The 25,503-nt window shown below is 37.1% G+C and overlaps 1 protein-coding gene across 2 annotated transcripts in view; it reads right to left on the reverse strand.

Annotated features, from left to right (window-relative positions):
• trappc9 (trafficking protein particle complex subunit 9) overlaps positions 1-25,503 on the reverse strand; it is a 211,513-nt gene that overhangs the window by 157,127 nt on the left and 28,883 nt on the right. For both annotated transcript variants that reach the window (XM_051872803.1, XM_051872802.1), the window contains 2 exons: positions 18,670-18,796; positions 15,346-15,491 (listed from right to left, as the gene is read on the reverse strand). In XM_051872803.1, the coding sequence (XP_051728763.1) occupies positions 15,346-15,491; positions 18,670-18,796 (273 nt within the window). The remainder of the gene's footprint in view (positions 1-15,345; positions 15,492-18,669; positions 18,797-25,503) is intronic.

Here is a 25,503-nt window from a genome sequence, read left to right on the forward strand (position 1 = left end):
GGAAGAAAGCTGATTACTACTCATTTGCCGCTCTGACTGCACTCGCAAACCGCAAATACACTGCAGGCTCACTCCTGCTCGAATCCAAGGTAAATCATCAACACTATCATCTCTTACATGTGTTTTATTTTAGTAAATATATTATAATCGGCTAAAACGCATACGCAGGTTACTTTACTTCCTGAACAAGTCTAAACTGCCAGTGTGAAAGCCCCCTAAGACATACTGCTGCTTCACAAATAACATTATATATAGCGCAGATCTATACAGGTGGAGCTGGGGAAGGTGGAGGGTTTCAAGGGAACTCTGAAAGCGCGTTGCAAACTGCTATAGTGAATGCTAACCAGCCATTTAAATGTTGTGAGCAGCAAGCTCATTGGGTGGAGACATGTCGTGAACCAACCAGCTTTTGCCAAGTAGTTAACGCTGAGAATATCATCGGTTTGCGTTAAGGACCCATCTGCCATCTAGAGTTTCGTGACAGAACTAGGCATTTTAACAAAGTCAGGGAGATACTGATGCACATATTACCATTAGCTGATGTATGTTTTCTTATATCTCGAATATTTCACAAGAAATATGGATGATTCTGAGGTAACCTGTCAAGAAAGCTCAAGAACACACTTCACCCCTAAAACCAAAGGAAAAAAAGGAAACCTTTTGCAAAAATAAACTGAAGTCTTTAGAATTCTTGGAATTGCACTGTATCATTATTTTCAGGATAATTGGGCATTTTACTACCCAATTATCATTAAAATAATAATGGGCCTAATCTTCAGTGATGATCCTCATTACATTCTCTTATGTATTACAGTGAAATTACAGTTTAAAAAAAAAAAAAACTCTTTTGCAATTATTTATTTTAAAAAGTCAATTAATCTTTAATTAAAAGGCCATATAAGAATTTCTGCTTTCTATTTCCCATTATAGTAATCACAAATGGGGAGGAAAAATAATAGTTTAATTGCTGCTATATATATATATATATATATATATATATATATATATATATATATTGTTCTTTAAGTTCTTAGGGGTAAAATATGACCTGGAAACCACTTCATGAAATTCACCCATATGCAAATTAATGTAGCAATTAAGTATGTTTATGTCGATAACAAAGCCGCTTATGTTTTCACTGTAGCAATGATTCTGTCACAAAAAAAAAATAAACAAAAAAACAAAAAATCTGAGAACATTATTTGTAATTATGGTAATTCCAATGAAATGTGAATTGTAATTCAGATATGCACTGTTGCTCTGCATGCACAGTTTTGTAAAATGTCTTTGCAGTCTGATCAAATAATGCAATAAAATAGGTCAAGTTGAGAGCATTGCATTGTAGGAGACAGTACCTATGCAGTGTGCTCTGCATACTTGATATAATGGAAATTTGCTAACATACCCAAGGTCGTGCAATTGCACATGCCAGAACAAACTAATTAAGAAGCCCTTCTAGCTTACATTAGATGTTTCTGTGCTAAAAATGTCTCTTTATATATGACCTGTGGTTTTGGATGAGCGTGTTTGTCCACAGCAGGACGGCAGTCATTAGAGCCCCACACTGTGTCCTCGTCCATTTCAGCTTAGCAAACATGGATTGTGGGTCTGCTAAGGACATCTGCTGGTGTGAGAGCGAGTGGGCACACTGTCCATCCCACGTCAAATATTTGCCCTTTTGAGCGTGGCCTCACGATAAACCGCTCTAAGTGGTGTTGAGATCTGGCAGGTGAAGACATACACAGACCTGGCCTCAGGACGCAGACGGTGTCATCAGGACAGGATGGATGCACCTGTCAGTGTCTCTGAATCCCATCTGCAGGGGTCAGGAAGCTTCCAGGGCTTTTACAGTGTGTGGGGAAAGCAAGGAAACCTTTGAAACGCTGCTCCATCTGTTCACTAACAAGCACCTTTTTCACACTGGTCTCTGTCCTGTAGCAATGCTGCCTGGCCACTCCAGCTATGACGACAGCCCGGTGGCCACATTGCAGATCTGGGGAAGTGAGAGTTTTGTAAACCCTGAAAATCTGGGGAGAGCAAGAACTCCCCGCGTGGGAACTCCTGCAGGTCATAACAAATGTTAACGAGAGATGAATTGGCTCGTTAGAAAGTGCTGATTATCAGCACGCGCACAGCGTGTGAGCAGCTGTTCTCCCCCACGCAACACACACACACCGAGATACCACTCAAAATATGAAATATAAATGAATTAAGATGACCAATAACAGTCGTTATCATATTAATTCCTGAATTATAGTGCTTATTATAGAAAAAAGATATATTAAAAATAGATTAAAAACAAAAAACAACCACATGCCTAAGCTTATTATCTTCTACAATCATATTTATTTTTGTTAATTATTTAAAATAAATCATTTAAAAATAAATAATTGTTTAAAATAAATAAATCATTATTTAAAATAAATAAATGAAAAATTTAAAATACATAGATTTAAAAATAAATAAATACATTTTAAATAAATTAATAAATATAACAATTTAAAATATATAAGGACTTAAAATAAATGATTTAAAAAGCAAATAAATCATTTTAAATAAAATAAATGATTAAAATATAAATAAATAAATGACTAAAATATAAATGAAAAAAATAATGATTTAAAACAAACAAATAAATAAATAATTAAAAAAATAAGGATTTAAAATAAATAGATTAAAAAAAATAAATAAATAAATGATTTAAAATAAATAAAGTCTTAGTTAAAGCCTTGCGTGCATGGTGAATGTTGAAGTATATCTACATAGTACAACAAGCTTCAAAACAGTATGAAAAATCCTGTTTCCACTGATGTATCCTCTTTAATTTGTCAATCTCCCTGAAGCTGGACTGCTTTTACAAACCACTGAAACACCATAAGGCCGAGAGGCCGCCTGAGACAAAGTCCTGATAAAGATGTTAAAGAGTGTTTAATGTCTCATTACGTGCATAATGGAGGAGGAGATATCTCCCTCTGCCTGCAATAGCCATCCGTTCAGGAGACAGGATAAAGCTCTCTCCTCCTGCTGTTCCGCTGAAAGACACACAACTCCACACACCTGCACCGCTTCTAAGATCCAGAGCACAGCTGCCCTTTGGCTCTTCTGAAAACACAGTTTACTCTATGATCACTTCAAATAAAACCACAAAAACTACATTTTGCTGAATGTTTGGAATAAATGTACAACTCAACAGCTCAGCTTCTAGTCAATAGTTATAGTACAAATGTATACATCTGTATACAGTGGCCTCAAAGTGTTTAAACACTTGAACCTGAATGTCATTGCATGTTGAAAATGTAAAGAAACATAACTCAAGCATGCTTTTTAAGCAAAGCATATCTGTATTAGAGATGTTTGCAAGGTCCTAAACAATAGATTTAGTGTGAACATGAAGAGAACTGACTTCATACATCCACTATAATCATCAAAACCCCAGCTGATTAAAAATCATTGAGCAAAACTGATGAAGAAAAGTTAAGTTAGTTAAGATCTAGAATTTAGTTTGAAGATGATATTTTGATGTGTTATATCTAATGAAATGACATTCATGTTCAAATCCTTTTTCGGCTCACTGTATCTATTTCCAGAAAGTTACACCAGACGTACACAGCACGGCTGGTTGAGTTCATGAACTGATAGTGCAGACAGCAGCCACGGTGGATCAACATGGCTACAGCTGATAAAATCATCTCACTCGGAGGGAAACCTGCATGAATTGCTAGATTAAACAGCAACACTTTTACTTAAAGTCAACATAAAATAAAAATTGAGCCAAAATTGACCAATCAAAATCAAGTATTCTTGAGACCTGTGTAATAATAATCAACGATATCAAAACCTAACAAAGCACAATATAATCCAATCCTGATGAACAAAATCAAGCCCCGCCCTAGTTTATTTCTAACTCAATATTCCGTTTCCCTCGCAAATGTGTCAAATATTTGTAAAACAGACACTAAATGCATAATTAATCATGTTGTCATTAATTGAACCCTGAGGAAACCAGACAGGAAATTTAACAAGAGGAACACTATATTTATTGCTTGAATGTAAATGAATCTGCTATAAGGCATGAAGTTATTAAAGGGGTCCTTGATTATGATTTCACTTTTTTAACTTTAGTTAGTGTGTAATGTTGCTGTTTGAGCATAAACAACATCTGCAAAGTTACGACGCTCAAAGTTCAATGCAAAGGGAGATATTTTCTTTTACAGAAATCGCTTTTTAAGAACTACAACAAACGGCTGGTAGGGACTACAACAAGCTACTTCCCGGGTTGGTGACATCACAAACCCCAAAATTTACATAAACCCTGGCCCCGGGAGCACACACTAAAGGTGGTGAGGCCATGCTGGGCTGCTTTAAAGAAGAGGAAGAGTTGTTGTAGTAGAGTGTTGTTGCCATGCCGTCATTGGACTCCGTCCAACTCCAGTTTGAACAATGTAAGGCTAAACACCGTTACTGACTATCATCATTTTGGCTGCGTGAGATTCTCCAGCTTTGTTGTTGTTGAGCAACCAAAGCGTGAGCTGTTAAAGCTCCGCCCTCTTCTGGAAAGGGGGCCGGGAGCAGCAGCTCATTTGCATTTAAAGGGAACACATATGGTGTGTTTTTGCTCACACCCAAATTGGGGCAAATTTGATAAGCTATAATAAATGATCTGTGGGGTATTTTGAGCTGAAACTTCACAGACACATTCTGCGCAGTATGATTTACTCACCCTCAAGCCATCCTAGGTGTATATGACTATCTTCTTTCAGACAAACACAGGGGGGACGCGTTTTTGTAAGAAAAATATCCATATTTAAAACTTTATATATTCAAACAACTAGCTTCCGGCGAAAGACCGCACGCAGAATGCGCAAATCGACTTGCGCCAAATGAGTAATCCTCTGACGCGATGTATGACGCAGGATGTAGGAGTATCATAAGCATAGATGCCTCTCACAGTTCAAACAAATACAGCTGGGTCAAAGGTTGCTCTTCCGCCCAAATTGACGTGGCTTAATAAAGGCTTCAAAGGGCCTTTATTAACCCTCCTGAGTCGTATGGATTCATTTTTTTATGGATGGAAGCATTTTTCCTTTCTTCAGAATTTGGCCTACCATTCACAACCGTTATAAACCTTGGAGGACTAAGGATATTTTTAAATATATCTCGGATTGTGTTCGTTTGAAAGAAGATAGTCATATACACCTAGGATGGCTTGAGGGAGAGTAAAGCATGGGATAATTTTCATTTTTGGGTGAACTATCCCTTTAACATCATGATTTTCTGCAAATCTGCTTTAAAACAAAGTGCATAGTGAAAAGCGATAAACAAATAAATTTAAATTCACTGGAAAAATTGACAATTTCAAATAGCTATTAATCGATAATGTTAATATGTCTTTTACAACGTGAGCTCAGACGTCTAGTACTGCAGAAATAATTGTGTTAGAGTATACTTTATTGTCCTTTTCAGGAAATTTGTTTTGGACTCAAAGCTGCAGTAATACACAATCATACACACACAACACACAATAAACAAATGAAGAGAGGAGAGATGTTTGTCATGCACACAACACTTAGTACATCTACTCATTCTGTTCTTTTGGTTAGTCCCTCTGTCATGCTCACAGATCCGGATGTCAGATTAAACCTTTACAACAGGAACAGTTTAGATAAGATCATACAGAATAACTCAGAAAAGAACACAAGGTCATTAGATGTCACAGAGATAATTACACAGGCTTGTTGTACTTTAAACCTTAGTTTTTGCTGCCACCATTTAATGTGGATGATAGTTTCTTTTTTAAATACCTTCCCAAATCCACATTAATGTGAATATATAAACAATTCATAGAATCAAATAGGCATCCTGTAGAGTGTAAACACCATCCCCACATCCAAAAGTGCATATTTCCCTAGTATGCAAAAAGCTGGATGATACATGCGTTGAATGTCCAAATACACAGATTTCATAAAATGTAGATCACCCAATGATGTGCTGAAACTAACTGTTTGAAGGCTTGGATGCAGGGAAACAACTGTTTAGTTGAATAACTGTTTTACAGCACAATTAGCTTATTCCATTTTGCACTTCATACTATGGCCTTTGTGGTTTGATGTGAAGATAGAGACTCATAAACATCTTTCCAAAGCAATTACTAATTAAGGAGAATTCCTATTTCTATTTTTTTTTTTTTTTTTTTCAAATGCTGAGGCCCTTAAATGAACAAACATTCTTTTCACTACATCAGGGAATCTTTATATGCAGCTTGCTTGTTTAAATCTCTGAATGTGCCGTTTAAAATTGCAGCAGGGTGTTTTGTTAATAGCAGCCTTGAGGTGAGAGAAGAATTGTTTGGCTCATAACCAGCAGTTTTACAGCCATTGCATACAAAGAAGCTCCTTTTGGACCGAATATCAAATATTCAGATGTGCTGGCTTGCATCAGAGCGGAGATCTCTGCAGTATAATCAGAGACTCACAATCAAAATCAATCAAAATTATGTTACTGACAGTTGAGATGGGTTGTAATGGTAGAGAAATGAGTATACAAACAAATAAATATATAAATAATTATATGTTAGAATTAGAATATATATACACATTAGGGGTTGAATGACTTATGATTTTTTAAAGTCGACATTTATGTGATGAAAGTCGAGTCGACATCGACTAGTTGCTGATTATGTCATTAATGAACAAATAAGCTTTGGAACGTTTGAACGGGAGTGTATGTATTTTATCTTTAACAGACAGACTGAAGTTGGAGGAGAGTTTTAAGACAGAATCCCGACAGGTTAATGAAGTCAGAATCTTGATCAAAGCCTAAAGTTTCGTATCGGCTATGAGTGAAAATTCTCTGCATCTGGGAGTAGTAGTCAATCCAATCGTAAATATCCAGCATGGGCGAAAATAGCTACAGACTTCTCTTCGGCTCATCTATCTCACACACACCTGAAGGATGCTGGTCTCTTCTCTGGGAATAAGAGTAAATATATTCACTGTATGAAAGGCAGCTTGAAGGCAGATGGTTCCTCCACGTGCACAGGGACGACAACAAGTCATACATTTAGAAAATGAGTTTTGGCTCTGTGGATCGAACTGAGATTGAACGGTGTTTGGGGTTTTCTATCGGGCTGCTGGGGAGTTTGCTCTGATATGGCTGAAGTCTGATTCTCTGCTCTGGAGGGAGTCGACCGCTATGCATCCGTTCTTCATAAAATAATGAATACTTCATCTGTATCAAAACAGCCAACAGCCATGTGTGGTTTTATCTAATGAGCCTCAAATTAAACAGCCGTCAACATCAGGTTGTTAGGCAAGAGAGTTTAACACACCTCCATCACTTTCATGATTTCAGGAAATCTGAACTTTATGATATTCATTACTAAAACTGGCAAATATACACCCTGATGTGACAACTAGGACTACTTGAAAAGTCTGTTTTAAGATCTATCGTAACAGCAAGAGAGTAATATTGACTAGTTTAGTATCAAAACTAAACAAAAAAAACTAAAGTAAAACAAAAGTGCAAAACCTTCCTTTGAAAAGAACAAACAAGAACATGGTCTTTTCAATTAATGATATATGCATCCTTTATAACTTCTTGCATACAACATGCTTCATTCTTTCAAGCAGGCATATTTATTTGTATAAATAGAATTAAATTAGAAGAATTAGAAATAAATAGATTAATCCTTATTAAAGAACACTGAGTGATTTTCTCTTTTTCTTTTGTTGTTTGAATAACATTAACGACGGACAGCGACAGGTTTATTAGACTGTTGTCACTTTAAGGCCGAATGCACGGATCCAATATACTGATACACATCCGATATTCACGTTCACTTAAGACATAACCGACTGTTTACATGAATACTCACCAAAATGGTTATTTTGACAATTTTCTGTGTATTTGTCTGTTCAAGCACGAAAGAGAGCTCAATTCAATACTTGTGCGCTGTCTGAGAGGCGGCTTTCTGTGTGCGCACAAACAACTGGCCTGAATTGAGCTCTCTTTCACATTGACATGCTTTTTCAGATTTATCCTTATGTCTTTTCTTTTCTTTCTCCAGACGTTTACATTTTTGAATGTTTTATGATACATGCAGCAAGTGTATGCCAACTTATGCACCTCCGGGTAGATCAGCACGTTATAATTCAAATAAGCGCATCTACAGCACAGGACATCAGTTCTGACCAGATTTCCTCCTAAACTGTCCCTCCCTAACATTTTCATCTTGTTTTTATTCTTTGACGAAAATGGCAATAGATTTTCATCATAGATTTTGTCATTCAAAAGTGTTATTTATTTAGTTATCGTCTCGTTTTCGTCAGTGAAAAAAATGTTGTTGATGAAAATTATGAAGAAAATTATTTGTCAATGAAATTAACAATGATAGTTTTGGTTCAATACATTTTTTTTTTTGGAAAGAAATTAATATTTTTATTCAGCAAGGATGCAATAAATTGATCAAAAGTGACAGTAAAGACTTTTACATTGTTACAAATGATTTATATTTCAATTAATGATTCTTTTAAACTTTCTATTAATCAAAGAATCCTGAAAAAAAATGATCAGTTTACACAAAAACATTAGGCAGCACAACTGTTTTCAACATTTATAATAATAAGAAATGTGTCTTGAGCTATTTTTGTATTTGTATACATGTATTTTTGACCAAATAAATGTAGCCTTGATAAGTAGAAGAGACATCTTTCAAAAACATTTAAAAAATCTTACCAACTCCAAAGTATTAAACGCTAGTGTATGTTACTGTGAATTCTACTGTAGTTACAGGTAAACAAAAGTCATAATACTAAAGGAAAAGAAGCCTGCTTACATCTATTGATTTCATTGAGCAAAATAGTCTGCAGAAATAATGATCTCTCAATTTAAAATCGATGGCATTTTGAGGAGACATTCACATGGTGCCTTTGATCACTAACCTTACAAAACTCCACACACTCCATAAGATAAAGAAATTGACTTTACGTCAAGAGAGACCTAATCTTCCCTCCCTCCACTGGTAAGACTTTGCTACATAGCCAAGAAAGACATCGCTCTCTTTTTATGATTCAAGATGCAAACAGAATCAGGCAGAACTTGGAGGCCTCGAAAACCATTCTCCGCCTGTGCAATTATAGGAAAACCCATCTCCTGTTATATAACCCCCTTTATTTTACAGCAAACATCACTCTCGGTTATAGAATCTGACATGGAAAGCAAAGCACAACATAGAGCATTAAATATTCTGTTAGTCTGCAGCAACGGTGCTGGACAGATGAGCAGAGGCGGCTGTTTACTCTGATATCTGATCACAAGAAGAAATGAGAGAGGAAGAGGAGAAGAGAACGGGCCGAAACATTAAATGCCCCTCAGAGCTGACAATTCACTCTCGGTTCTGCCCAGAGAACCAAAAAGCACTACAATTAACGGAAGCGTTTGTGAGCTGCGAGGGAGGCTGTCAAACTTTCTAAAAAGGAAAGCACTAGAGAGACAAAGCTTCAGAAGATTTCAATGGAACTTCCTGTAATTTTATTTGGAACAAGGTGCGAGATTCGTGCTGAGCCAAACCGATGCCTTCGGCTCCAGAGAACTGCAAGCTGTCAGAAAGATTGAATCACAGGTGTGTAAACAGGGTTCACTGTTTAAACGCTACTAGAAAATAATGTAATACAAGCAATACTGCTGAGATATGGATTAAAGTGTAAATGTAAATGAGATATACAGGCAGAGACAGGTGTGTAAACACACTAAATAATCATCTGTCAATAATCAGATTAGCTATAAAACAACTAATTCTAGCATTAGAATCATTTAACTTTTACAATTTGGTTGAAGTGTGCCAAGAGACTTCTTTGTTGACACCTGCAAGACAAATGATAGAATTGCCATTTTGATTCTTTAAACATCATAACTTTCCAAACATCGGGCTGATGAGTGCCTTGCGTTATCAAGAAGGAATATCCCACATCTAACTATAGATGGACTTCAGCGTAGGCGGACAGAACACCGTACCTAAAATACCCTTGACAGAATTTCCTGCAGTACTGCAGTTAAGTGACACCACAAAATGACTACTGAATCTACAGCATGACATATATAGCTACCACTGCTGAACAAATTATTCTTATGAGTCGGTTCTTTTAAGTGAATCAAATCATTTCCAAATGAATGGTTTTATAAAGTCAGTTGATTTGAGTGAACATTTCAGAACAAATCATTCTTATAAGCTGGTGCTTTTTGGTGAATCAAAACCATTTCAGACACCCAAACAACTGATAAGCCAGTTCATTTAAGTGAATAAAAACATTCCAGAAGAAATTATGCCACTTCTTTTTAGTACTTTAAAAACATTTCAGAACAAATTAATCTTATGAACTGGTTCTTTTTACTAAATCAAACACAATACTAAACAAATGATTCTTTTGAGTCGGTTGGTTTTAGTGTTTTAAAAACATTCCAGAACGAAAGATTCCTTTCGGACCTTTCAGAATGAATGATTCTTATGAGCCGGTTCTTTTTAATGGAATCAAAAATATTAACAAACAAATTATTCTGATGAGCTGGGTCTTAATGAATCAAATGTACAAAACGACATTATACCCCACTGACTTTCATCAAATGGGGGGGAAAAAATATGTTTTTCAAAAGTTGTTCTAGATTCCAGAAAAATGATTCTTATAAGTTCATTTTAGCCATTTAAAAACATTTTAAAACAAGTGATTTTTAATGAGCCGGTACTTTTTACTGAATTAAAATCATTTCAGATTCCCGAAAAAAATTATTCTTATAAGTTGGTTCTTTTATGTGCATCAAAAACAACATGATACTAATGATTTTTATGAATGGGTTAGATTTTTGCTATTTAAATCCTTTCAGAACAAATTATTCTTATGAGCCAGTTATTTTTTACAGAATCAAATATATTACCCAATAAATGATTCTGATGAGCCAAGTCTTGTTGGATCAAATGTTAGACCAAAAAAAAAAAGGGAAAAAAATATATTTTTTTCAAAATATGGATTAAACTTACACCACCCCTAAAAAGACAATGAAAAATCTGCATAAAACACTTTCTGCAAGAATTGCTTAAACTTACAAAACATTATAAAAATGTATACAAATTCTCTCATAATTTGGCAAAGGAATTGCATTTTTTATAATATTTCTTCCTCAAAAGTACTACAAGAATAATAAACGAAACCAGAATCAATAATTTCTTTCTAATTCCCATCATCTCTTTTCAAGTGCCACACATGACATAACTTCTCAAAATAAGGCAAACGCTTCAAAAACATTTGCTACTTGTATGTTTGCCAAGTCAAATACAATTATGCATGCATACCTCGTTGACTTAGTTAATGCAAGACTACCTCACGTAACTTCTCCCTCAGTGTGTGTGTTTGCGGAGGTTGCTTGCTTTGATAAAGGTCTTCTCTCCAGAGACATCTGGTGTGTGTGTGTGTGTGTGAGTCAGACTGCTTTCTGGCAAGACCAAGAGAGCAACAGAAAAGCAAAGAAAACACCATCTATAGTTGATTCCAAACAAATACGGACTAACTAGCTTACATATCAACACCACAGAGTTAGAAACAGACACACATTCCGAAATCAATGCAAACATGCTCTTTTCGGCTCTCATATCAAACAAGAGTGTTTACCTGGGTGCTCATTACATGCAGCTTCGCCAAATTTAGAGTCGTGCGGGGCGGCAGCACATCATCGCCACATAAAATATTCAAACCAATGGAGCCTTGACGGCAAAACAACAAACAAGTGACATTTTTCATTGGCCCAAAGATTTTTCTGTCAGGGAAAGTGTGTGACTCAGAGACGTTAGCCTTGGGTGCTCGACTTACCCCGAGACAGGCGTGATACATCCCTCCTCCCTGTGGCATTCTGGGAAGTTATTAAGCGGCTCGTACCAATCAAACAAGAAGGAGGATCGTATAATGCGGCTCGTTTACAAGCCATGTTTGACACCGCAAAGTGCGTAGGAGCCGTTAAGCAAGAAGCGAATGAATAATTGAAATTGTTAAACGTGGAAAACGGGAGGGTGTGTTTCGATAAACTCAAGACTTTGAGAATTTCAGACACGACCGCCCGTGCTGGAGGAATATGAGAGCAGTGACGTCCTGTCACGACTGTGAGGTGAAGGACTTTGGTGATTACTAGATGGCAGTGCAAATGGAGAGCGAATAAATGATTATTGGACACAGATGTCAGATATAGCATCAGTCTCTCAGACCTGGAAAGGCTCTAAATAGACTTTTTGGAGAGTAACGTCCCATCAGTGTCATTTAATACAAAATATGAACATACTGTAGTAATAAAATTAAAGTTTCAAGAACCTTAAAAGGGTAGTACACCTAAAAATAAATATTCTGTCATCAGTCACTCACCCTCATGCTCATCCAAACCCACTTGAGCAATGAAAACTTGCACTTGCAGATGCTGATTCAGTGAGTTAATTCAGTAAAGGATTCATCAGACTGATTCAAACTTCTATCTAGTGAGTATTTCTGAACGATTCATTAAAGAATCAACTCATAAGAGTCATTTGCAGAGCATAGCCATTGAAAACACTGTAGTGTCTTACAATACATGATTTTAGGGTGCTTTGAGTGGTTACTTAGTGCTAAGTAGCCTAATTCAAAAGAACCAACTAACAAGTCACTAAAATAAAAGGAGTTTTTCTTTTGCTATTTGAGCAAATGGGAACACAAAAAATATATTTAATGTATTCTCTCATTCACCGCTATATAAGTTTACACAATTGTGACAACTTCCGCCTCTGAGGCACCCGGAAATGTGAAAAGGGTCTTGACTGGCCATTGTGTTCGCGCATTCAACAGATATGTCTGTGATTGGCTAAAGTGTTTTGAAAGCAGGTGTCTATCAGCGGACCGGTGTACAACATGTTTTCGAAGCGTTGATCACTGTAACCAATCACAGACATATCTGTTGAGCGCATGAACACAATGGCCAGGGGTGTTAAAGTTAGTCAGAATCCGTTAAACAGCGCTGAAAATGCTGGTATTGTCACATTTTTAACATTTCAGTACCGACTTGGTACTGAAGTACTGGTACTTTTTACAACCCTATCAATAAGCATAGGAAATAGAAACAGAGCTGCTTGACTTAGCAAACATCATAGAGTGTACTCACACTAGGCTCTCTGAACTGTGCCCGAGCACGTTTGACCCCCAAAGCCCGGTTCGTTTGAGTAGTGTGATCGTCCCGTACCGTGCCCGGGCGCGGTTCATTTAGCCATCCCTTGCCCAATTGCAAGAGGTGGGCCAGAGCACAGTTCGGTTGGGCTCGAGCACAGTACACATGTAGTGTGAGAGCTAACCGTGCCGGAGCACGGAACAGCTACTACTTTTGTGTGTGCTACTGTCATCATTACGACGGCAAACATTTTTATTACTACTTTGATAGTACACTTTTCAATTAATGTAATTAATTTGAGTGCATTTGGGTTTATAACGGGTCTGGTTCTCACCTTATTGATGAACAGGAATTGTAGTTTGTAAGTAAAGCTGCAAATTCCACCATTAACGTCAGCCTTCGTAATAATCCTCTGATATGTGTAGCACAATCAAGTGAAAATCGCTGCGTGGCATAAATGATAAATCTAAAAGGCAGCATCTTAGCGAAAGAGTGTTTCTTCCTGTTTTCTTCCATACAAAATGTTGCATCATATATGATGCAAGCGTGCTCCGGCCTGGAACGTTAAGTGCAATATGAGTGCGGGTCAGCGGGGGAGTGGGAGCAATCGCGCTCAGGCTCGGTTCAAGGCAACCGTGCCTAGTGTGAGTACACCCATAAAAATGGCAAAAGGCCAACATTTTTAAAAGAAAACATGGCAGGATCTGACTGGTTTAATTGAAGCCAAAGCCAAACAAGTCCAAGTGGCATTTCAGTGAAGCCTCACTCGAAACCGACCCTTCTGAAGTATGTGGCACTAATTTAACCCTGATTGGAAATGATTCAATTATGTAAACGACCAGAGTGAATCAGTTTTGATTGTGAATCTCCTCGTCCTTTCATTCTCTTGCTCCCTCCATCCCTCTTGGGTAAACTATCTCTTGAGGTTTAGATGCTTGTGTAATCAACCGGAAATTGAGGCAACTCTAAATCTTGCCTCAACAGCAGAAAGACGAAGTCTTCAGCAAAGTGCCCACCTGTGTCGATTCTCCCCGCCCACCTGTGACTAATCACGACCCGTGACGGAAGCGGTTGACTAACCATTCCAACGTAATTGAGAGTGAAATCGGGACCATTGGGAGTATCCAAGTGGTCATGGGATAGCACACAAGGAAAGAAAAAAAAACGGGCACTCGCAGCAGACGTTGGTGGGTTTTGGCAGAATGAAATAAGACAGGCTGGAAACAGCCATCTGACTCTTATACAACATGATTTGTTTGAAAAGTCGGGCAACCTCACACTGAACAGCCATCTGTCTTCATAAGATTCCTGCCAGTTCCTCAGGGCCCCTAAGATCCAAAAATACACCCAAAAAATCCACAACAAAACAATAGAACTCAAGAAAGTTACGCCCAGAGTGAGAGATTAGATACAGTCCAGGAATTCAAAATGAATCTGGAGGAGCTTGAACTACAAATAGACATTTTACTGACATAAGACTGAGTGTACGATTATTACAGTGATACGTCTTTTACATTAAAGCTGATTAAATCCTTTTAATGAAATATGAACGTAACATTAATGAAGTATGAATCAACTTTTTCTTCTTTTGGCAGAGTATTTTTCTCATGTTACTGAATGATTAATTTCAATATTTACCACGGTATTTCCTTAAAAAACAAGCAGTACTATGGTATTCTCAAAGTAATATGGTACTATATAGTTTGAGCATGTGATACCATTGCTGTACCAGCTAGTCACCATGGCATGTGTTTAAAAAAGTGGACTACACTGCCATAGTATTTTTAATGTGGCAAAGTGTTCTGCTATTTGCCTTAACAAGTCTATAAATAATACAGCCTGTGCCGTGTGATGCTGCTTAAGAGTTCCAGAAAACACTTCAACTCCTTCCAACCGCCTCCGACTGCCAACAGGGAAAGAGACAACTTAATGACAGCTCCTGTCATAAACATGAATCAAACAGACCACGTGGAAGCACAATGGTGTGTGTTTAGTTTCGAATCTTTTAAACAGTAATTAAGATCGCTACGAAAGCCCATCAGAGCAATACTACCCCGCATAAACAGTGTGTGAGGTTAAAACTCAAAGATCATGCTAATGTACCGTAATTAAAGGCTCAGAGAAAACAACACCACACACAGAGAAAGTTTAAGAGAGTTCTGAGAGGAAAAAACTCACCTATCTTCTTGGAGCGCTCATCTCCTCTGCTGTGCACTGTGATTGGTGAGTAGATGAATGGGCTGGCGGTGGACATCCCCTGTCCCAGAAGGCCTTTCACCTTATGAGGACGAAGACTCACTGGCAGGTTCAGCAGAGACACAGATCTAAAACATCAGTCACAAAAACAGAGAGAGTTAGGCCTGTTTCACATGTTGAGTAAGCAGCATGTTGATGCTTCCAGAAGCAAACGTGCAAAGTTTCAGAGGTGAGCCTTCTGATTACCAAAATCAAAAATATAAAAATATGGTCTCAGAAAGAAGAGAATGTTTGACTAGAAAATGTAGTCAAAATGCATTGTAACCCTGATTAAAAACAAATTTTAGCTATATGCACTATGGTTCAAGAGTTTGTCTGGATGGGGAGAGGTGTGTAGTTACTCTACTATTTTATCAGACTACTAATTTTCATCTGGCAGACAACCCAAACACCCTAGCAACCACCCACAACATGTTGGCAACCACCCCAAACACCTTAGCAACCAGGCGCAACAACATAGCAACCACCCACAACACCCTGCCAACCCTAAAAATCCTAGCAACAACCTTAACACCCTACCAACAATCCTAACACCCATCAACCACCCACAACATCTTGGCAACCACCCCAAACACCTTAGCAACCACCCTGAAACACCCAAGCAACCTCCCTAAATACCCGAAACACCCTAGCAACCACACACAACACCCTACCAACCACCCCCAACACCCTAGAAACAACCCACATCATCTTGACAACCACCCACAACACCCTACCAACCACCCTAAATACCCTAGCAACCACCCACAACACCCTACAAACCACCCCAAACACCCTAAAACCCCTAACAACAATCCAAACATCCTAGCAACCACCCCAAACACCCTAGCAACCACCCATAACACCCTACCAACCACTTTAAATACCCTAAAAACCCTAGCAACCACCTACAACACCCTACCAACCAGCCCAAACACCCTAGGAACAACCCTAACACCCTAGCAATCTTGGCAACCACCCCAAATCCATAGAAACCACCCCAAAATACCATAGCAACCACCCACAACACCCTAAAAACCCTAGCAACAACTTAAACACCCTAGCAACTACCCACATTCTGGCAACCACCCCAAAACAGCCTAGCAACTACCCACAACACACTACCAACCACCCTAAATTCCCAAAACACCCTAGCAACCACCCTAAATACCCTAAAAACCCTAGTAACCACTCACAACACCCTAGCAACCACCCACAACACCCTACCAACCACCACAAACACCATAAAAACCCTAGTAACCAATCACAACACCATAGTAACCACCCCAAACACCATAAAAACCCTAGTAACAACCCCAAACACCATAAAAACCCTAGTAACAACCCCAAACACCCTAAAAATCCTAGAAACCACTCACAACACCCTAGTAACCACCCCAAACACCATAAAAATCCTAGTAACCACTCACAACACCCTAGTAACCACCCCAAACCCAATAAAAACCTTAGTAACCACTCACAACACCCTAGCAACCAGCCCAAACACCATAAAAACCCTAGTAGCAACCCCAAACACCATAAAAACCCTAGTAACAACCCCAAACACCCTAGAAATCCTAGTAACCACTCACAACACCCTAGTAACCACCCCAAACCCAATAAAAACCCTAGTAACCAATCACAACACCCTAGCAACCACCATAAAAACCCTAGTAACAACCCCAAACACCATAAAAACCCTAGTAACAACCCCAAACACCCTAAAAATCCTAGTAACCACTCACAACACCCTAGTAACCACCCCAAACCTAATAAAAACCCTAGTGACCACTCACAAGACCCTAGTAACCACCCCAAACCCAATAAAAACCCTAGTAACCACTCACAACACCCTAGTAACAACCCCAAACACCCTAAAAATCCTAGTTACCATTCTCAACACCCTAGAAATTTAAAATGCAATATTTAAGATGCAAGAAACAGAGATATTAAAATAAAACCAAGACTGTGTCTTCTAAAAACATACTGGCATATATCCTTTTCTTTCTGAGTTTCTAAATCAAGCTTTCAACTGATCACCAGTTCTCAACACTCTTCAGTTCTGTTTCTATCCATCCTGTTCCCTGATATTCATAGAAAAGGACACATGGAGTCAAAGAAAAAAAAAAAAAGAATCATTCTGAACTTTAACTTGATTCCGAACAATGCACAACTTGAGCTTAAAAGACTCATAACACTGTTGCCAGAGAAACAACATCTCTGAACAGCAATCATACCAGTTTAATACTGACATTTACTCTTTCCTACAAGACAACGATCTCTCCCATGAGACGGCAAGATTTCATTATGAAACTTTTTTAAAGATATGCCTAAAATACGCCCTCTGCGTAAATTTTGGAAGCAGAACTTGCATAAATATATTGCATGTTAACAACATGTGGAAAGGGAGATAAATATCAGGAGAAACACGGCTCATCTAAAGTTTTACAATTAAATATCCCTTTAAGAATAAATTAAGGGATTTTAACAACTCAAAAAATCTTGAGAGACAAGTGCTCAGAGAAATGGAGACTTCAATCAAGCGAACATGTTGAGCTTTACCCACTGGTGGGATTATGAAATACATCTGTTAAACACATTTATAGGCCTTTCTTTCCTACTCCCGCTGAACATCAGCCGCTTCCTTGGGACAGATGAAAGGATATGTGAAGTTTTGTGCTTCCTTTTAAAATGTTTAATTTGGGGAGAATAAAACAAAAGAATCTGCCTTTTTAATTTTCATACAGCTTCCTAACGGTTCATAGGCCAACAAACTTCAAAAATGTTTTGAACAAAAGTTCGAGTTCAGATGAGTCACTTTTCAGACACTGAGCTGTGGAAAAACACCATCAAAAGGCTGTGAGCGAGTGGACACTGAGATAAATGTGTTCAAATAAAAAAAAAACATTTACTAAAGGACACATTTCATGGGAAAATGTACATATTAGGCTATTTTGAATTGTAAAAAAAAATTGATGTACAATAACATTCACAAAAGGAAACCATTAACTGAATCTAAGCTGCATAAAATGACCACCATGAGTTCATTAACATATGACCTTCCACATATACATATGCATATAATTAACTTCATAAATAGATCCTTAAAGGGACAAAAACACAATCAACCTCTTTAATAAAGATCAGAGTAGGACTAGGAAATGATCGTACAAATCTAAGTGATTGTTTTAGGTGTTTTAGACGTCAGAGGGAAATATGACCAATATGACCCCTTTGAAACAATCCTGGATGTTTAAGCTTTCTCACCTGACGATGGGCAGTTTGGTAAATGGTACAGGAGGAAGTTTGAGTCCGTCAGGAAGGTTGATCATCTCCATTCCACCCGGACACTTTGACGTGTAGTTCTCCAAACTCTGGGTGACTTCTTTCTTCTCTGTGGAGAGAAGGCGGTAATGTGTATTTGTGTTTAAATACTGTTTGCAACAAAATACATACTGAAAATAAAATAAATAAAATAATAAAATAAAATAGCTACCAAAACTAGCATTCCTCCTGAAACGTCGCTGTTTTTTTAAGAACCAACACGTCACCTCAGTAGATCATCAATGTATCTAAAGTGAGCCGAGAGCCCCAAGGGTGAAATTACCCACAATCCTCACTCACAGGCCTCTAGCCCAGAGCAAGATATAAATTTAACAAGGCAAATAATCGGAGCATCCGTACATCATGAGGGGAGACGTGCATGGCTAACGATCTGGTCTATTTTAAGCTCTGTTTCCACAGGTGAGCGTTGTATTGACTTACTGCTCTGTCTATAAAAATGTTTATGGCCTCACTCTGCCATCAATTCACACCTCACAGCCTTTCCGATAAAACCAATGATCCTGGTGCAGTCTAAATCGGATCCAAACGCTCGGAAAGAATCCCTATTATTACTATTATTATTATTATTATTATTATTATTAGTTATACTATTTTCTTTTATTTATAAGAATTTATTTATATATAAAATATTTACAATAATGATACACTGTAAAAAAAATAAAAAATAAATAAATAAATAGTTGAGCTAACTTAAAATATTTAATATGATAAGCTTATCACATTCAACTTTTTAAGTTAACTCAACTAATCCACTCCAGTTTTGTTCATCTAATGAGTACCAGGTAATCTTTTGAACTTAAAACTTCTTGTTAAGACAACTAAAAAAAAAACGAGTTGACCCAACTTGAAAACATAGGACAACCCATCGCACTCAACTTTTTAAGTTAACTCAACTAATTTTCTCCAGTTAAAGTCAACTTAAAAACTTATATATATATATAAATATATATATAAAATAAATGTTATAAATAATCTAAACTATTGGATTACTATTATATTTTATTATAAATATTTTATATTTAAAATAAAGTTAACAATAATAACAATACTGAAGAATATAATGTTAAAAATAATTTAAATTATTATTATAAATATTTATATTATCATCATCATCATCATCCATTATCATCATCATCATTAAGTTAAATTTTATTTTTTCAACAAACAAAAGGAATCCTTTGCACCCTGAACAGATGGGAATTGAAAGCATCATAAAATAGTCGCTGGCAGACTGCCGGCCCCTGTGGCAGATGGGAAGGTGCGACTAACTTATAGCTGCAATAATGATTTAACATGACCTAAAGAAAGATCAGTCCCATCGATATTTCTCATTCCCCACACAGAGATGCAGCTGCTCTGCGGTGAAGTGGTGAAGGGGAAGGAGAGGATGAGAAGGGGAGTAATAGACATCCTTCACAACTCATTCTCTTGTTGAGGGAATAATAGATCAGAAAGTCTCATATGACTCTGAAACCAGGGTACAAAAAAATGGAATACAAATCAAATCCATCCTCTGTGATTTTAGCACATCGAAATGAGGTTAAAGGTGGTTCATTCATCTGAAGAATGAGTGTGATGCAGCTAATGATATTAAATGCCATTAAATGCCATTTTCTGAGTAAAAAAAAATAAAAAATTCAAAAAGAACATGAAGTCAAAATGCAGGGATTTTTGTCTTTAAATAATACAACAACAGAGACATTTTGCACTTACATACTGCACGATGCACTTACATACTGCCAAACCACACAGTTCAGATCTAAAAACACAATTTAATAGATGTTCTCTCCCTGTGTATTGTTCGTTTGACAGCGCTGAAAGACATCCGTGTGCATCTCTGGGTCTCTGTTGGACAGGATCTCTGCCTACAATTGGGTTATATAACACTAATCTCAAATAACAACAGGAAAAACCAAAGCGAAACACTTACAGTCCATCTTGGAGAATTTTCAAACTGACAGGATCTATTTACAGAAAGCTAGAAGTCAAATTATAAAAAGACAGAAAAATAACCTCCTGCTTCCATTTGATCAATCATGCCCATCTTCAATATATATATATATATATATATATATATATATATATTACTTGTTCACAACAAGTAAAATGCATTTTCTCTATTTTGCATATGTCAGATGCAATATTGCCACAATGGTCAGTTTACTTTTCTTTTTGTTTCTGCTTCAAATTAGCCAATGCAGAAATTTAAGGTTTCTTTCAGTCTTTCTCAGTTGAGAAGATGATCTTGAGAAGATGATCTTGAAAAGATAAATGAGAAGAAAGAGAATTAGATTAAAAAGCCGTCTGTCAGTGAACAGATGTCAAAGTGATTCATATTCTTATTAATGGACACTAAAAGGTCTGCAAGATTGAGAAGAAGTGGGTCGTGAATATATTTCTCTTAGTATATGACGAGGAGGGTCTGGCTACATGGATAATCTCAAACCACAAAAGTTAAATAAATTTCAGCATTTAAATTAATCAAAAGGAGGAAATTATCTGTTATTGCTCTGTAGTTAATTATCCTCATTTTTTGTGAAAAAAAAAAAAAAAAAACATCAAGGCAGAGTTTTTCCATTTTAAAATGTTTTTCAGTTCTCATGTAATTTTCACAGTACTTCCTTTTAAGGGTTCTCAACATTAATCAAAAACATTACAACAAAAGAAGCCCAACATATGATATATTCACAGTTTTTGATGTGGCCTTTGCATGTGACCCCAATTAACAGGGTGGAAAAAAAATGTTAATCGCTCATTGAGATTTTCTTGTACGACGTCAATGGTAATCAAATTGTTTCTTTTGTGTGAAGTGATTAATTAAGCTGGAAATATACCTCACATAGATGTTTGCCAGCTCTTATTGAACAGAGAAAACTGAATCTCACAAACGATATTTGTGTCACTAATGCACTTAAAAACACACAATCAAAATTCATGCAAATTCAGTGGAAAATCCAGACAAAAAGCTGTTAAAACCAGTCTACAACTAAACACAAGAGTCCAGTGCATTACAACTACTATAAACCTTAAAGGATTAGTTCACTTTCAAATGAAAATTAAACCAAGCTTTACTCACCCTCAAGCCATCCTAGGTGTATATGACTTTTTTTCTTTTTGATGAACACAATCGTAGAAATATTAATAAATATCCTGAAGCATTCAAGCTTTATAATGGCAGTATGCGTTACCAAACGAGTATGAGCTGAAGAAAGTGCTTCCATCCACATCCATCCATCATAAACATATTCCACACGGCTCCAGAGAGTTGATAAAGGCCCTCTGAAGTGAAGTGAAGCGATGCGTTTGTGTAAAAAAAAATCCATATTTAACAAGTTATGAAGTAAAATATCTAGCTTCCGCCAGACTGCCTTCCGTATTCTTCAAAACGCTTACGCTGTACGTCCTACGCCTGCCCTATTCAACTTACGGAACTGACGCGACGGCAGTTCCGTTTTTTCTGTAATTTGAATACGGAAGGCGGTCTGGTGGAAGCTAGATATTTTACTTCATAACTTGTTAAATATGGATTTTTTTTTACACAAATGGATCGCTTCACTTCAGAAGGCCTTTATTCAAAATTCGGAGCCGTGTGGAATATGTTTATGATGGATGGATGTGGATGGAGACACTTTCTTCAGCTCATACTCATTTGGTAACGCTTACTGCCATTATAAAGCTTGGATGCCTCAGGATATTTATTAATATTTCTACGATTGTGTTCGTCAGAAAGAAGAAAGTCATATACACTTGACATTTGACTTGACATTTGATATTCAACAGTGCTTTGATCTGCCTGCATTGACACTATTCTTTTAAGAGCTGCTGTGCAGCCAAATAATGTACCAGTTATCAATGTAAAGCTGCTTTGACACAATCTACATTGTAAAAAGCGCTATATAAATAAAGGTGACTTGACTTGACTTAGGATGGCTTGAGGGTGAGTAAAGCTTTGGGTAATTTTCATTTGAAAGTGAACTAATCCTTTAATATATAAATAGTAGCGCTCACAAGCCATTTTACTTCCATAATATATTTACAAATGTTCTTCAATGGCCGACATGCAAAATTATAAATATATTTATAAATATAGACCTATATAAGAAAATATAAACTACAAATAATATAAATGAAATTGGAATGAAAAATGAAATGAAAAAAGAAATAAAAAAATAAGTAAATACTAGTACTAGTGCGCTGTCTGTGTGAATCTCCTGTCTGTGTGACAGACAAACATGACTCGTGCACACAGAAAGCCGCTAGACAGCGCGCCAGATGATTTGTGCTACCCGCTCAGATTTTGCTACCTACCATTAAAACAGTAGGTAACACAATTCAACACCGAAAAATTCTACCTATCATATTGTGCTACCAGCATCATATTCATATGTTTTGAGGTTTTATTAATGTCCATATCTACCCCTACCCCAAAAACAATGCAAATATAGTGTATATAGTCACAATCTGATAGGTAGCATTATTCGGCGGAACACCCGGCCGCATTGAGTTCTCTTTCACGCTTGAACGGACAAAACACACAAAAGTATGCCAAAATGCCTGTTTTGTCAAGTATCCTCATAAGCACAGTCTTAGATGAGTTACATAAAGTCTTAAATGAACACAAAGAGTTGTGAGGAAATAGGATGCAGATCCGAGTCATGAGCAACAGTTCTTAAAGTGACAGCAGCCTAATAAACCTGCTACAGTCTGCCATTAATGTTAATCAAAGAGCAAAAGAAAAAGTGCTCTTAAATCACTCAGTGGTCTTAATTGAATAACTTATGGAGATTTAATAAAAATTAATCTAGATTTTAATCTAAATTATGCAGTGCAGACTGTGAAGTGTTTGATAACTGCTTTGAATCTGGATATTTCCTACCTGTTAGATCAAATATTTAATTTAATATGCTGTTTTATGTTGTTTCTACATTAATTTGGAGATTAAATGTGAAAATATTACAATATAAAAAATTAAAAACTTTAATATTAGGTGCGATTATCATTATTAATCGTGATTAATTACAGAAAAATGTGTGATTAATTCTTTTTTTTTAATTGATTGTCAGCTCTAAAACAAAAACTTTTTTTTGTTTTTTTTAAATCACCTTAGAACTCCTTAGTTTTGCGTGCTGAAAGAACAAACAATATTCTATCTACCAGAACACTTTACTTAAGCATTTCTGATAGGTCAGTGCAGAAAAAAAAAAGAAAAAGTGTGTAATGCGAACATTTTATCGACTCAACAAAAACTCTTAAAACATGACTGAGAGGTAAAAAGCCTGCATCTGTCGAAAAAGATGAACTCGGGTGCTCAGGCTGATGCGAGGACTGCTGACAGGATATAAGCAGAGATGACTGTCACATAAATTATGAATAATGTATAAGCAGTGTGCTGAAGTCCACTGCAACGAAATTACAGACTGCAGATGAGCAACTAAACCCGACAAACAAGCAACATGCTGACAAATGCGTCAAACTTCTCAACCGGAGAGGTAGAAATACAGGCAAAAAATGTGTGTTGTAAATTGAGAGCCACTAGAGCTGGGAGGAGACGGCAAACTGACAACTGACTCAGAAAATTGCTGTTTACAGCAGTGCAGTGAGGAGGAATGGATTGGACGTTACAGTCCATCGCAAAGGTCCGCAGAACGCCGTCCGCATCTTTCGGCTGCGAGAGGAAGGGGTTTGTTGCTATGGAAACCATCAACATGCTTAGAGTGCAGAGGACAGGGTCACTGAGGGAAAAGTGACTCGCTAAACAATTTATGAGATGTTCAGATGAGGGTTTATGTCCTGTTTCTCTTGTCTGTAACTGATGAGAGTCAAAAAAGGCATCAGAACATGGTTAGGCTGATCAGGGTATAATTACTGACTTTGCACGGCTTCCTAAGAGACAGCGCGCAAGTCACTAACTTGATATACTGCAAAAATTCAGATCAAGTATAAAATGAGAGGGTTTGGCCCCTGAGGGAGAGACTTTAGATGACAGAAGCCAGGGAAGAAAAATAATAAACATACAATCACAAGCATTTACACCATTATATGTCACTCTTAAGATAAACAGACTCTAATCACCATAAATGGGTGGTTATTCTTGTCAAGACAAACATGTAACAAACAATAGAAATGTTGCTTTGGTTACTAACTGAGATAAATAGGTTTAAGTTGAAGTAAAAAAAATGGGTATTGCAATGCAGTTGTTATAAGGAGTTCTGGGTGCTTTTGTGCATTTTAGGGTATTGCTATGCTGTTGCTAGTGTGCTTTGGGTGGTTGCTAGGACATTGCTAACATGTTATAAATGGTTTTTAGTAAATTGCTATGCAGTTGTTAGCAATCCTAATAGTTAAGCTTGTCTTAGCAAAGAGCACTAAATATTCTGAATGTGTTCACCAGGTACATCATCCCTAAAATCCATTTAAAATTGCTTGTCTGTGTTTCTGTCACAAATGCCTCTCTCTGTCTCCCCAGACCTGCGCTTAATATTTCAGGGACAAGGGTGCTTTTAGCAAGAGCCTGAAAGTGAGAAAGAGGTTGTTTAGTGAGACACACAAGTGAGTGAGTGTGTGTGTGTGTGTGTGTGGGCCATGAGAGAGACCCAGTGAGTGTGTTGCTTGTGTTTGTGTGTTAGTAAGGGCTGTAAAGGTTGGTAGTGTGTTTGTTTAAAGCTGTATGAGAGTGAGATTAGCTCAGGGCCACAGAGACCAGAGGAGCCAGGCTTTTTTTATTCAGTTCAAAGAGCCTTAAAACACTTCCATTCA

This window comes from Ctenopharyngodon idella, chromosome 19, assembly GCF_019924925.1.
Source record: "Ctenopharyngodon idella isolate HZGC_01 chromosome 19, HZGC01, whole genome shotgun sequence".
NCBI classification, from domain to species: Eukaryota; Metazoa; Chordata; class Actinopteri; order Cypriniformes; family Xenocyprididae; genus Ctenopharyngodon; species Ctenopharyngodon idella.